Source organism: Corythoichthys intestinalis, chromosome 18 (assembly GCF_030265065.1).
Source record: "Corythoichthys intestinalis isolate RoL2023-P3 chromosome 18, ASM3026506v1, whole genome shotgun sequence".
NCBI lineage: Eukaryota > Metazoa > Chordata > Actinopteri > Syngnathiformes > Syngnathidae > Corythoichthys > Corythoichthys intestinalis.
Genome location: NC_080412.1, coordinates 35,925,581 through 35,940,193, shown reverse-complemented (window position 1 = coordinate 35,940,193; position 14,613 = coordinate 35,925,581). Strand labels below are relative to the sequence as shown.

Sequence of the window (14,613 nt, the reverse complement as noted above, 5' to 3'; positions counted from 1 at the left end):
GTCACGGGTATCTACCTCATAACTATCGCTTAATTGTATTTTTTTTTTTTTTTGTTACTGTCACATTTTCTCCGATATGTTAGATGATAAATAATCGATCAAAAGAAAAATCGAAAAAAAAAGTGTAAAAGGGTAAATATATGAAAAAGAAAATCTCGACCACTCCTTGACCCTTGTTATGTTTCACCCATAAAATCCCTCAAAAATCCAGCTATCGCCATTCACAGCTATGTCTTGACGCTCGGTGATACATGCTACATGGAGTTTTTGGATCGAAACAAGGTAAGTACGCGATAATATCTCGTGAAAGTCACGGCATCTTTAATTTTGCTCTCGCGTGCTTTCACCTCCAAATAGGGTTTTGCTGTTAAAAATGTATTTAAAAAAAAAAAAAAGCCCTCCTGTTTAAAAATTTTCTTCCCCCAGAAAATCGAGATTTTAAGCTTTCCAATGATGTATCACACATGCATATCGGACAATTTTGAAAGTTGGCCAAATTGGGGGTCTCAGAGTGGAACTTCAAGTCACCTGAGTGTTTTCCGCCATATATATTTTTTAGGGCTGTCAAACGATTACAATTTTTAACCGAGTTAATCACAGCTTAAAAATTCATCAATCGAAAATAATCGCAATTCAAACTCTCAATAAAATATGCCATATTTCTCTGTAAATTATTGTTGGAATGGAAAGATAAGATAAGATTATAGAAATTTTATATTAAAACCCCTCTTAATGTTTTCGTTTAATAAAATTTGTAAAATTTTCAATCAAAAAATAAACTAGTAGCTCGCCATTGTTGATGTTAATAATTACACAATTGGCTCCTGGTGCTGAAACCCATAAAATCAGTTGCACCCAAGCGCCAGCAGAGGGCGACAAAACACAAGTAACAAGTGGACATGACACTGTGCTGTGCTTAATCTGTTTAAGCGGGGCATGTGCGTTAAATGCGTCAAATATTTTAACGTGATTAATTTTAAAAATTAATTACCGCCCGTTAACACGATAATTTTGACAGCCCTAATATTTTTTAATGACTCTAAACAAGATGGTGGACGATACTCCGGCGTCGTAAAGTCGAAATCATATACAGTAACTCGGGTAAGTTGTAACTCGGGGACTACCTGTATTTTCAACTATTTTTATCTTTAAAAAAAAAAAAAAAAAAAAAAGGTAATAAATAGAACAATACTTAGAAATAATACATGTTTCTCCTGATATTGACTGATTCTTTCCCAGTTTAGTAGTAGTAGATACAATATGTGTGTTCACCATTTCAATTTGTTTTTCAATTCTCATTAACTCACAGATTAGATGTCTATCGCTGTCAGTGGTACTGAAACATGATCGTTCATCATGTCAATGGCAGCGATTGAATTTACTTTTGGTTTTATTTAAGCACCACATGTTTGTGTTGTGTGGTGATTTAGCGCATCCCCTAGTTTGCTGGTATGAGGACATGCCGTTCCGCATTATCGCTCAAAGAAATAGCAACGAGTTAAAAACTTGTAGGTACAATTCATCTTGAAATGACGGTGATCAAAGTATAGGCAAGAGGCGCATTGTTCTGTCTAGCAAATGATACTCACGCAGACAGATGTTGTTTTTGAACATGTGCAGGATGCGCTGACAGCCCTGCCATTCGTTGCCGCTGCCATCGCAAGTGCACCACTGGGACACCTCTGTACTGCTGTTGCTCACATAGTTGGGAGTCATAATGGTGCCTGCAAAACATGGTGAACATCAGCTTTAAGTCAGCCGAAATATTAATGCCCTGTGTCTCTGTTGCAGAGGCTACTGACAATATTCGCGCTCCTGCAATAGGGTCAAAAATGTTTTGAAAGATTCAGTTAGGGGGTAAAAAGGGGAAAAAGTAATACAATTCAATGAGTTGCTGGTAGTAATACAAATGTGAAATTCTTTTTTTATGGTGTTTCTGTCAGGAATTCTGAAGAAGCAGAAGCAACAATAGTAGTAGAAATGTTTTTTGGGGGGGAAAAATTGTGCATGTTGGGACTGGCGTGCCTCGGTGCTGGTAAAGTAGTCACTCTCTAACCCAGAGGTTGTGGGTTCGATTTCCCAGAAGTATTTCTAAGCAAGATATGTGTCATCAGTAGGTCAATGAGCATATACCGTCAAAGTTCTTTGAGTGCCTTGATGGTGGGAGGCACTATACAGTGGTATAAAAAAAGCATCTAAACCTTTTGAAATTTCTCACATGTCTGCATAAAATCACCATCAAATGTGATCTGATCTTTGTCAAACTCACACAGATGGAAAAACAGTGTCTGATTTAACTAAAACCACCCAAACATTTATAGGTTTTGATCTTTTAACGAGGATAGCATGCGAACAATGACAGAAGGGGTAAAAATAAGTAAGTGAACCCTCTGCCTAAGGAGACTTAAAGAGCAATTGAAACCAATTTTTACCAAACAATTTAAGTTAGGTGTGTGCCCAATCACTAATGAGTGGTTTAAAGCTGCCATGCCAACTATAAAACACACACCTGGTAAGAATTGTCTTGATGAGAAGCATTGTCTGATGTGCATCGTGGTTCGGTCAAAAGAGCTGTCTGAAGACCTGCGATCAAGGATTGTTGATTTTCATATAGCTGGGCAAGGACTCAAAACCATCTCTAAAAGTCTGGATGTTCATCAATCGACAGTCAAAGAAGTTGTTTACAAATGGAGAGAGATTGGCACTGTTGCTTCTCTCTCAAGGAGTGGCCGTCCACCAAAGATGATGCCAAGAGTTCAGCGCAGAATACTCAGAGAGGTAAAAGAGAACCCATAGAGTGTCTGCTAACATTAATCACTGGCACAGTCCAATATCTCTGTGCACACCTCAACTATATGTAAAACTATGGCCAAGAATGTTGTTCATGGGAGGACTCCATGGAGGAAGCCACTGCTGTCTTAAAAAAAAAATGTTGCTAGTTTAATGTCCGCAAAAAGGCACTTGCACACCCCACAGACGTTTTGGTAAAATATTTTGTGGACTGATGAAATCAAAGTCCAATTGTTTATGAGTAACCCACAATGTCATGTGTGGAGAAAAAACGGAATAGCTCACCAACATCAACACCTCATCCCCACCGTGACGCATGGTAGAGGGAGCATTATGATTTGGGGCTGTTTTGATGCCTAGGGGCCTGGACAACTTGCAATCATTAATGGAAAAATGAAATCAAAGGTTTATCAGGATGTTTTGCAGGAAAACCTGAGACCGTCTCTCAGACAGTAGAAGCGAAAAAGACGATGGATGCTGCAAAAAGACAATGATCCGAAGCACAGACGTAAATCAACTTCAGAATGGTTTCAGAAGAACAAAATACACGTTCTGGAGTGGCCAAATCAAATTCCAGACATGAACTCCATTGAGATGCTGTGGCATGACCTAAAGACAGCAATTCATGCCAGACAACCCAGGAATCTGACTGAACTACAGCAGTTTTGTAGAGAAGAATGGGCCAAGATTAGTTCTGATCGATGTCCCAGACTGATCAGCAGCTACAGGAAGTGTCTGGTTGAAGTTATTGCTGCCAAAGAGGGGGCCAAAAAAAATATTAAATGTGATGGTTCACTTACCTATTTTTACCCCTTCTGTCATTGTTTGCATACTATTCTCATTAAAATATGAAAACCTATAAATATTTGGGTGTTTTTAGTTAAAGAGGACACTGTTTTTTCATCTGTGTGATTTTGACAAAGATCAGATCACATTTGATGGTGATTTTATACAGAAATGTGAGAAACTCCAAAAGGTTCAGATACTTTTTCACACCACTGTACAAGTGTTAACTCCATTTACCATTAAACAAATGGCGAAAACATTGTTATTTTTCAAATCATTATCAAAATGTATGAAATGTTTCAATATTTTAATTACAGTAAATTTAAGGTGTGAACAACATCATTAGGACAGATATAACAGTAGTAACATACAAATTCTGTGACTCGTACTAGCTATTGCTTAAGTCAGCATTTCATCATGATAATACTTTGCACTTTCCCTCATTATAATGTCAAATTATTTTTTCATGAACCTTTAAGTATTTTCAATATTTAGCACAGTATTTGTAAAGTACTCATAAGAAACTGTAATCTTTTTTTAAACTTAACTGCAAGTAAAACCCAAATAACATGACTAACAAACATAATAAAAATATACTGCTAAAAGCTTTATAGAAGCAATTAAACTAGTGTTTTTTTCCTGAGGTAAAAACGTTTCTAGAAGTCAAATATCACTGCAAGACACCTGCTGATGAATTCTAAATAATCCTTCAAGTCGTGTTCTGCCTTTTCCCCAAAATGATTCAATCTCTCAACGTCTTCTCCGCTTTCATTTTCTCACCTATGAGTCCAGCGTAGGCCTTGAGGCACATTGCTCTGCTTTCTCGCATGCAGCCAGAAGCAGACAGAGGAGCTGGCTGACAGTTGTGTTGGAAATCAGCAAACCGGGATCTGACGCATACAAAAAAACACACGATTTCAGATTTTCTGAAGTTTAAAGGTACCTCGATGGTAAAAATGTTCTCATTCTGCTTTGGCAATCCAAAGACAATGACAAAGTATTTCTCGCAAAGAATCATTTTCTTTGGTAGTTGTATTATTTGGTCACCAATACTCACGTGGCTTATGTTTTGTTGTACCCAGCCTGTACATTCAGGTCAGTTTTAATGCCAAAGCAAACTTTAACAGTTGAATTAATCATGAGTTTATTGGTGATGCCTGCAGAGTTTGGTGCATGTTCTACAATATTGCAACGTTAATACAATTACCGTCATTTTCGCACTATAAGGCGCACCTGACTATAAGCTGCCACCCGCCAAATTTGGCACGAAAACGGCATTTGTTCACAGATAAGCCGCATTGGACTATAAGCTGCAGCTGTCCTCATTGTATTATAGGATATTTATACCAAAAGATATTCACCGGTAACACTTTATTTGACACCGGCATCATACGACTGTCGTAAGACTAAATGAACCGCCATGAAGCTTTGAACCACTGGGCTGCAAAGCTTCATCGCTTCAAGAAGCTTCATTTGGTCATCACTGCTCCCTCGGGGGAGACAGTAAACCTCTGCTTCCACCTGCTGTCAACACTGTTGTCATACAACATGCCTCCTCGTATGCAATGTGGCGCTACAGATGTAAATAACAATCAAAATTCATGTTCTGTGCTCATTATTTATTCAGTTACTGTTCCAGTTGTTACATTAATTGCAAGTTTTGGAATTTGGTAACACCTTATTTGATAGTGGAGTTATAAGACTGTCATTAGACAATCATAATTATGACATGACATTGTCATGAGCATTAATGAATGCTCATAACAGATGTCATTTAGTGTTATATGGCAAATTGTCTCACTTTTCTTTGTGAGTTTGTGTGTGAGTTTGTGACGTAATTTGCCGGATAACACTTAATGACATAAGCATTCAGTAATGCCTATGCTAGTGTCATGTCATAATTATGACCGTCTTATGATAGTCTTATGATGCTGCAGTCAGAGTGTTATCTATTAACCCAAATAAATCAACAAATAAACCGTACTGGACTATAAGCCGCAGGATTCAAAATGAGGGGGAAAAGTAGCGGCTTGTAGTCCGAAAATTACGGTAGTTGGGTGCATAAATAAAATCATTCATTCTTTTTTTTGAGCCACTTATCCTCACGAGGGTCACGGGGGTCTTAAGCCAATCCCAGCTAACTATGGGCAGCAAGTGGGGTACGCCCTGAATCTGTTGCCATCCAATCACAGGGCACACGGAGACGAACAAACTTTCGCCCACACAGTCACGCCGAGGGAGAATTTAGAGTGCCCGATCAGCCTACCATGCATGTTTTTGGGATGTGAGGGGGACATCAGAGCAGTGTTGTTAATAACGGCATTAGAATATAACGGCGTTACTAACGGCGTTATTTTTTTCAGTAGCGAGTAATCTAATTAATTACTTTTCTCATCTTGGCAACGCCATTACCGTTACTAAGGCGGGAAAGGCGTGCGTTACTATGCGTTGCGATGTTGGTTGACTGACGTGAGAAAAGTCTGAAAAAGACGGACTCACGGAGACGAGAGAGCAGAGCAGGAGTGGGGAGGAGGCAAGACAGTGTGATGCCGTTGCAAACACGATGCTACTATGCTAGGTGGCTCCAATAATTCCTGACTGTAGACGATAGCCTACAAACTACGCCCACATGATGCTTCGGTAGATATCACATACCGTATATACAGAACTAGATGCAAATGACAGACATGGCGGCATTAGCAACAAGTATAATAAAGAACTAGATGCGTTAGTAAACAGCCACCATCTTAAAGCAGTAGACTTCTCAAGAAGGCTCTGTTGTAGAGAACCTTCCCAGCGAACCTAATTAACTTTTTATCTAAAATACTCCTAAATCGGCAAAACTTAACTTAAATCTATCTTTAAATGATGAAACAGTTTTAAAACTTACACATGTCGAAAATAGACAGAAGGGAACTAATGCAATAACGGGAGCAATTTTAACAACTTTAACGGTTGATTCACAACATTAAATGACTTCCACACATAGCAAAGGTTACTATCTAGTTATCGCAATATCCGCAATACCCCTGTGTATAGTTAAGTTTAGGGTAAAGAATTGTCCCAAAAATCCTTTAAACTTCACATTGTGTGACCTGTTTTTTTGTTTGGTTTTTTTTGGGGAGAAAAAAAAAACAAAAATTATCACCAGTGACTTTGCCAAGTAACTAATTACTCTTACATTCAGGTAACTGAGTTACTATCGCAATTACTCTTTAGGAGAAGTAATTTGTAACTGTAATTAATTACTTTTTTAAAGTAAGATTAACAACACTGCATCGGAGTACCCGGAGAAAACCCACGTAGGCAAGGAGAGAACATGCAAACTCCACACTGGAAGGCCAGTGCCCGGAATTGAACCTTGTTCCATGGGCGTAGGTATGCATAGGGTCAGTAGGGACATGACACTTTTCAGGATTCTTAAATTGTCCCCACCAACTTTTAAACAACCTTATTTGCATTATTATGATGACTTCAGTTATAAAGGTAATTTGGACTGTCTCCCCATATGTTGTAAGGATAGGATTGACCCTACCATTATTAAGTGAATTTTTTAATTATTTTCTGGCTTTTATTTACCCCTTTTCACTGCTGAATGTTCCAGTCCATTTTTCCCCTCAAATGTTTATTTGATTGGCTGATGAAGGGACCCCCAACACACACACACACACTCACAGCCCCAACCCAATGTCACCTCCTCCACCCCCTTTGAAGAGGAGGTATATTAGAAGTAATTTTTTTTTTTTTTTTGCTAGCGGCAGCTGCAGCCACTGCAAGTACAACAAAGAGACATCAATGTTGTGGTGGTGGGGAACACTGCTCTAATTTTGCTACTGAATGTCCGACCTGTATCAGCGTTAGCATAACATTAAACTGTGTGAATTTGCTAACCTGCAAAACTTAGAGAGGTGTTCTCCTGTATGTGTTTTCTACTGTTAACGTTAATTAAACTGTGAGAAATGTAGTCAAACGAAGTTTATCCCTTTCTCCCCAGCTTTCATTTTTGTTGTTGAGTTTGGCTGTGCTTGTGGACAAAAGCAATAGTGTTTTACCTGAAGGAAATCTGAATTTTTATTTATATTTGTTATTCCCTGACCAAGAGGTTTTTTCAGTTGTATTTAGTTTATATATTTATATATACGTTATATTAATTTCTCAATAATGTTGAGAGGTCTTTAATTATATCCAGACATTTATTCTGGAAGTTTTAAAACTGTTTCTTAAGTAGTTTTTGGGAAAAAAAAAAAAAGTTTGAATCGAACACTGTATCACCTGACCCAATACACATGAATGTTAGTATAAATCAATACAGATGTATTTTGGATTGATCATTTAACTTATCAATTAATTACGTTCATATTCGTCAAAAATGTAGCCCTGACCCCCATTCACCCAATCTGTTTGGTCTTTTTAATTTCAAGTCCCCAGCAAAAAGTGTACATGGACACGACCAATGTTGAAACCAAACCTTCGCCCTTTCCTTGATCTCAGATCTGTGAGGCGGACTTGCTAACCACTCTGCCACAATGTCGCTTAAATGACTTTAAAAAAAAAAAAAAATTAATTGTTACTAGAGATGTCCGGGTCCGATCACGTTATTTTCAAAGTATCGGAATCGGCAAAAAAATATCGGCCATGCCTTTTTTTCATTTTTTTTTTTTTTTTAATTAAATCGTTTTCCAATTGTATTTAACGTTACAGACATAATATGTTACACTCACCCAGAGTCTTTAGTTTAGGTTTAAGGTAGGGTTTTTAAATGTATCCCAATAACGGCAGTAATTATTTTTTTTTATAAATGTATCACGTTAAAATATTTAACGCAATTAATGCATGCGCTGCACGACCCACTCACGCATTGTCGCGCTCAATCTGTAATGGCGCCGATATATCTATATACCTGTAGAGAGATAAAAGGCAGCGTAAAATGAGTAGAGTGAAATTTGGCAGCCTTTGGGGCCATTTTTTAATTGGCTAAAGCCTTACAATCCCTCTCCCTACGATTAGAAATATCATGGGAAGCAAGGTAGCACTTGATTTTTTTCTTAACACCTTGTGTTATTTGCCAACGCAGAGAAGATATATGAATTGGTAGTGCTATGCCCAGTCATGGTTCCACCTCCCATCATGCATTTGGCCATGGCTACAGTATCATTTACTGAAAGCTCAACAAATACACTAGATGGCAATATTTAGTCACAATATACAAAGTCACAAGTCTTTCTATCCGTGGATCCCTCTCACAGAAAGAATGTTAATAATGTAAATGCCATCGTGAGGATTTATTGTCATAATAAACAAATACAGTACTTATGTACTGTATGTTGAATGTATATAGTCGTCCGAGTTTTATTCATTTTTTTCTTAATGCATTGCCAAAATGTATATGATCGGGAAAAATTATCGGGAATGATTGGAATTGAATCGGGAGAAAAAAAAAAGCAATCAGATCGGGAAATATCGGGATCGGCAGATACCCAAACTAAAACGATCGGGATCGGATCTGGAGCAAAAAACATGATCGGAACAACCCTAATTGTTACCTTAAAAATTAGTTTGAATAATTAGTCAGATGTGGACAGAGTAGCCAAAAATTTCAAAATAATATTCTTCAAGTCAAAGTAGTCATCCAAAAATTTAGTCAAGTACAAGTAAAAAAAGCATTCGTTGAAAAGAACACTTACTAGTAAGTAAAGAGTAACATTGTGGGTAACCGCGTACAAAGTCTGATTTTCTAAAAATGATATACCGGTATTTTTCTCAGTACAACTTCCTCTATATGAACTGTATTATTATACTGTACTATAACATATTACATGACCAAATTAGGCCAAAAAGATGACACAAAAGTTATCAAATTCAGACTAGAACAACACTATGGAACATCACCCGTCCAAAGAGCATGAGCGCCCTCTAGTGGAGAAAAACATTGTTACCTCTGATTGGTATAATGGAGTCATGCGGTTATTGTTGCGATTTCTCGTTGGTGAAACTGAGACAGCCACTGTTGGCATCTCTGGCGAAAATAAATTCCAATATGTAGAATAAAGAGGAAAAATGTAACAACTCTAGTGTAGCCCAAAGTAGCGGAGTAAAAGTAGTGTTTCTTCTTCACAAATCTACTCAAATAAAAGTAACACAGTAAATGTAACACGTTACTACCCACCTCTGTAATCAGTACACTACAAATTTGAATTTGCAAATTACCTGTTGTGTTCTTCAACAAATGTGTTTAAACATAGGCAATGGAAACGTTTCGGGATTTTCTATGGATGTTATAGTAACATTAAAGGATACGTGTAAAATATTCATGTGTTTCATGTTCATAGCTAAATGCGTTAAATTTTTATATTGTGTGAGGAATCTGGTTTCAGTAGAATGCTTCACATTCGTCTTCACCCAACCTTTTTTCTTACCTGCATAGCTCATCCCGAGAGCAGTAGTTTTGTAAGCTGAGGCAGTTGGGCTTGCCCATTCGGTCCTCTCCCTTGGTGTTCTCTTCATAGGAACAAGATGGCACGATGGTTTTTCTGCGGCGCTCTCCGCACAAGGTATCAGAGCACGGGCAGAAGAGCAGGGCGAAGCTGTACTCCTCCGGGACACGCTCCAGGAAGCGCCGCAAGGCCCGGTGGCATTTTTGACGGTTGCAGCCGTTGTCGGAGGCCGTCGCTCGTTTGGTGCACGCCACTACGTACTCTGAGCGCAGGGAACCGCATTTCTCGTACAGACCGCAATCTTGGGCCGCCTTGAGACACTGATTGTGACCGTCCATGGACACAGACGAAGCTAATGGGAAAAGAAATGTGTGACGTCTGCCAGGAGACAACCTTCAATTGATTCATTTATATTGGTGGCTGTACCTGCCATGATGGAGGCCATGTGTGACATCTCAATATTTCTCACCAGGCTGAACTCCAGTTCTTCATATGGAGACACTTCATATTCATCATATGCTGAAAGCATAAACAAAATCTTTGTTACATTCATAGAAATCATCACTGCTATACAAAAACACAATACGTATGTACATATAGATGAAGTACAGACTGGACTGGTCGCCAGGGCAAAAAAGAAACAAAAAATGATGCTCACATTCAAACAATTAAACAATTTAGTATAATGAACTGAATGCGGATTAACACAATTGAGAGCGAGTAGTTTTATGAGCTCCGCCAAGTACAGTCAATGAACTGGATGATCACTGCCGATGGCCTTTAAAATATATACTCTCTCTTTTATTTCTTGCCCAATTCCTTTCTTTGTATTACGATAATCTACATTGTTTCCTTGACGATTGCAATATATTGTTTAGAGTTGTCCGATACTGACTTTTTAACCGAGATCCTGATATTGTCCAACTCCAAAAATCTGATACCGATGTCAAACCAAAACCGATGTGTGGACTTTTATAACACAATTGTATTGTGATGCCCCACTGGATGCTATAATAATAATAATAAGAGAGTCTTTAGTTTAGGCTTAATGTAGGGTTATCAAATTTATCCCGATAACGGCGGTAATTAATTTTTTTAAAAAGTTATCACGTTAAAATATTTAACGCAATTAATGCATGCACTGCACGACCCACTCACGCATTGTCGCGCTCAATCTGTAATGGCGCCGTTTTACCTATATAGAGAGATAGAAGGCAGCGTAAAATGAGTAGAGTGAATTTTGGCAGCCTTTGGAGCCTTCTTTTAATTGGCTAAAGCCTTACAATCCCTCTCCCTATGATTAGAAATATCATGGGAAGCAATGTGGGGAAGCTAGGTAGCAATTGATCTTTTTCTTATCACCTTATGTTATTTCCCAACGCAGAGAAGATATATCAATTGGAAGCAATACGCACAGTCATGGTTCCACTTTCCATCATGCATTTGGCCATGGCTACAGTATCATTTACTGAAAGCTCAACAAATACACTAGATGGCACTATTTAGTCACAATATACAAAGTCACAAGTCTTTCTATCAGTGGATCCCTTTCACAGAAAGAATGTTAATAATGTAAATGCCATCTTGAGGATTTATTGTCATAATAAACAAAAACAGTACTTATGTACTGTATGTTGAATGTATATATTCATCCGAGTTTAGATTAATGTTTAAAGCTAATTGGTAAAGATGTCCCGATCAGAATCGGCAAAAAAATATCGGACATGCCTTTTTAAAATATATATATATTTTTTAATTAAATCGTTTTCTATTTGTATTTAACGTTACAGACTAAATGTCTTACACTCATCCAGAGTCTTTAGTTTTGGCTTAAAGTAGGGCTATCAAATTTATCGCGTTAACGGCGGTAATGATTTTTTTTTTTAATTAATCACGTTAAAATATTTAACGCAATTAATGCATGCGCTGCGCGACCTACTAACGCGTTGTCGCGTTCAATCTATAACGGCGCCGTTTAACCTACATATAGAGCTAAAAGGCAGCGTAAAATGAGTAGAGTGAATTTTGGCAGTCTTTGGAGCCTTTTTTTAATTGGCTAAAGCCTTACAATCTCTCTCTCAACAATTATAAATATCGTGGGAAGCAATGTGGGGAAGCAAGGTAGATGATCTTTTTCTTAACACACTATGTTATTTCCCAGCGCAGAGAACATATATCAATTGGTGCCACTACGCACAGTCATGGTTGCACTTCCCATCATGCATTTGAGCAGAACAGTTAAATGGCTACAGTATAATTTACTGAAAGCTCAACAAATACACTAGATGGCAATATTTAGTCACAATATACAAAGTCACATTTATCCTTTAAGAATTACAAGTCTTTCTATCCGTGGATCCCTCTCACAGCAAGAATGTTAATAATGTAAATGCCATCTTGAGGATTTATTGTCATAATAAACAAATACAGTACTTGTTGAATGTATATATTCGTCCGAGTTTTATTCATTTTTTTCTTAATGCATTGCCAAAATGTATATGATCGGGAAAAATTATCGGGAATGATTGGAATTGAAACGGGAGCAAAAAAAAAAAAAAAAATCTTATCGGGAAATATCGGGATCGGCAGATACTCAAACTAAAACGATTGGGTTCGGATCGGGAGCAAAAAAACATGATCGGAACAACCCTAATTGTAATATTACTTAAACATTAGCTATTGTCTAAAAACGCATTAACCAATGTTAATTAAGGGACCCTTTTTGTAAAGTGTTACCCTCTTTTGTGTTTTTTCTTTGCAAGCAAAAAAATAAAATAAAATAAAATAAATATTACTACCAAAGCATTTGTAATTGCCATCATTTTCTGGGAGAAATTCAGCGTTATCTGACAGAATTGCAGGGGTGCCAATACTTTTGGCCAGCAGTGTATGTGTGTGCTGGTGTAAATTGCGACTAATTTGCAGTTCACTTGCATTCACTTTAGCCTCTAGTTTTTGAGACAATATTTTTTTTCACCTGAAATTAAATTTGTGCTTGAGTTGAGAAGCTTTGATATGATATAAAATGTGAACAATTCGCTTTGGTTGACTTGATTCGCAGAGTGTTTGATACAGGCGAAATCTTATTACAGTATGCAAGTGAGCCTACTGGTATGGTCTGCAAATGTTCTGTATAGGTAAGCAGTAAACATCCACACAACTGGCCGGGCTTCAATCCCACCTCCAAACCTCACAGTCCAGTAGACCCTTAGGCAGTGTTCCTCCCTTCGAGAGCCACGTTGACATTTGCACACTTGAAGGGGGCGATGGCGCTGCAAGGAGTTCTGAGCCTCCAGGCACTCGGTGCGGGCGTCCGGGCCGAGCGGCGAGACCGCCTCTTCGGCCGCGCAGTACTCCAGCAGGCGGTAGAGGACCATGCATGACTGCTCTTGGACACAGCCCTGCTCTGCCAGCAGACAGTCGTAAGAGGCCGACACCGGAGTGCTACCTGATGGAGACACAGTGATACCTTGTCTTCATGGAAGGTGCTTAGCTGCAGGCTTAATTGCCCCGCTGTTTGCCGTTAGGCTAAATAGGTTGTAATTAAGACAACACATCAAATTAATTGTGCTCTGTGGACACACCGGAGAACTACCGTACTCATTATCATAACCGCCAGGAAGATTCAATTGAATGCCCACAAGCGTTCTTCATTCAAAATATGGCCATAAAACACTGCCGCGGTTGGGTTGATTAGATTGATTGACAGTCGAGAAGGGGGGTGAATCCATGCTTTTTGGACAGCATCCGAGTAAACAGTCAGCGAAAATCTAGGCACTGTCCAAACACAGAATCCTCTGTCGACAATGCAATGTATGAGCACATTCTTATCAGGTTTGAAACACGCATCTCGCACAGCACAATATATTCCCATCTAAATTGTTTTTCTTTTAAACCTCGGCTTTCAGTTCCGAAGCCTTCCTCGTGTCACTCCCTAGAGTGCATATTAGATACCTTTATGTGTGTCAGTTGTTGAATAGTGTCGCATTCCTTAGGTAGAACATTGGCTTGCATCAAAAAGACTGTTGTTCCGAAGCCAACTCTCAGATGCGGCTTGCCCAATTTTTTAGTTTGTGATTCAACAACCTTAAAAAAAAAACTTATGCTTATTTTGTTTATTCTGCATGAGATCACTGGTGTCAATCTCAGAAAGATTTGATCAATGAATTTTACATAAGGAGGTTATTCCACATGAAACAAGTCACGGTTTTAAGCCGGGTAGAGAAAAAGGTTTTCTGCATCGCGAGAGAAATGCTTGACATTTCAAGAAATGTATACTGAAATATTTCTGTGAACATCCTTTCAAGCGTCAACCAATTTACAGAAATAAATGATCATTTTCCACTCGCTGCCATGTTTATGCATATTTGATTTAACACACGGGCAAGAATCACACAAATTCTGTGTGAATGTAAATTAGATTTTACAGAATTGACTCGAGATCTTTCATCTATTAAAACTCATCAAGTGGGGCTTATACATGAAAACACAGGCATCATTGTGCATAATTCTTGTTGTGGCTCCATGTAATGCTTAAAACGACTCTATTTTATGCACTACAAGTCGCACATTTTTTCATATTTTGGCTGGGCCTGCGACTTAT

General features: G+C 38.3%; 1 protein-coding gene across 1 annotated transcript in view; it reads right to left on the bottom strand.

The window, feature by feature from the left end:
- Positions 1-14,613, bottom strand: part of LOC130906176 (GDNF family receptor alpha-4-like) — an 85,493-nt gene that overhangs the window by 22,168 nt on the left and 48,712 nt on the right. The window contains exons 3-7 of the mRNA XM_057820167.1: positions 13,192-13,458; positions 10,437-10,529; positions 9,993-10,362; positions 4,357-4,466; positions 1,590-1,724 (exon numbers count right to left, since the gene is read on the bottom strand). Of these exons, the coding sequence (XP_057676150.1) occupies positions 1,590-1,724; positions 4,357-4,466; positions 9,993-10,362; positions 10,437-10,529; positions 13,192-13,458 (975 nt within the window). The remainder of the gene's footprint in view (positions 1-1,589; positions 1,725-4,356; positions 4,467-9,992; positions 10,363-10,436; positions 10,530-13,191; positions 13,459-14,613) is intronic.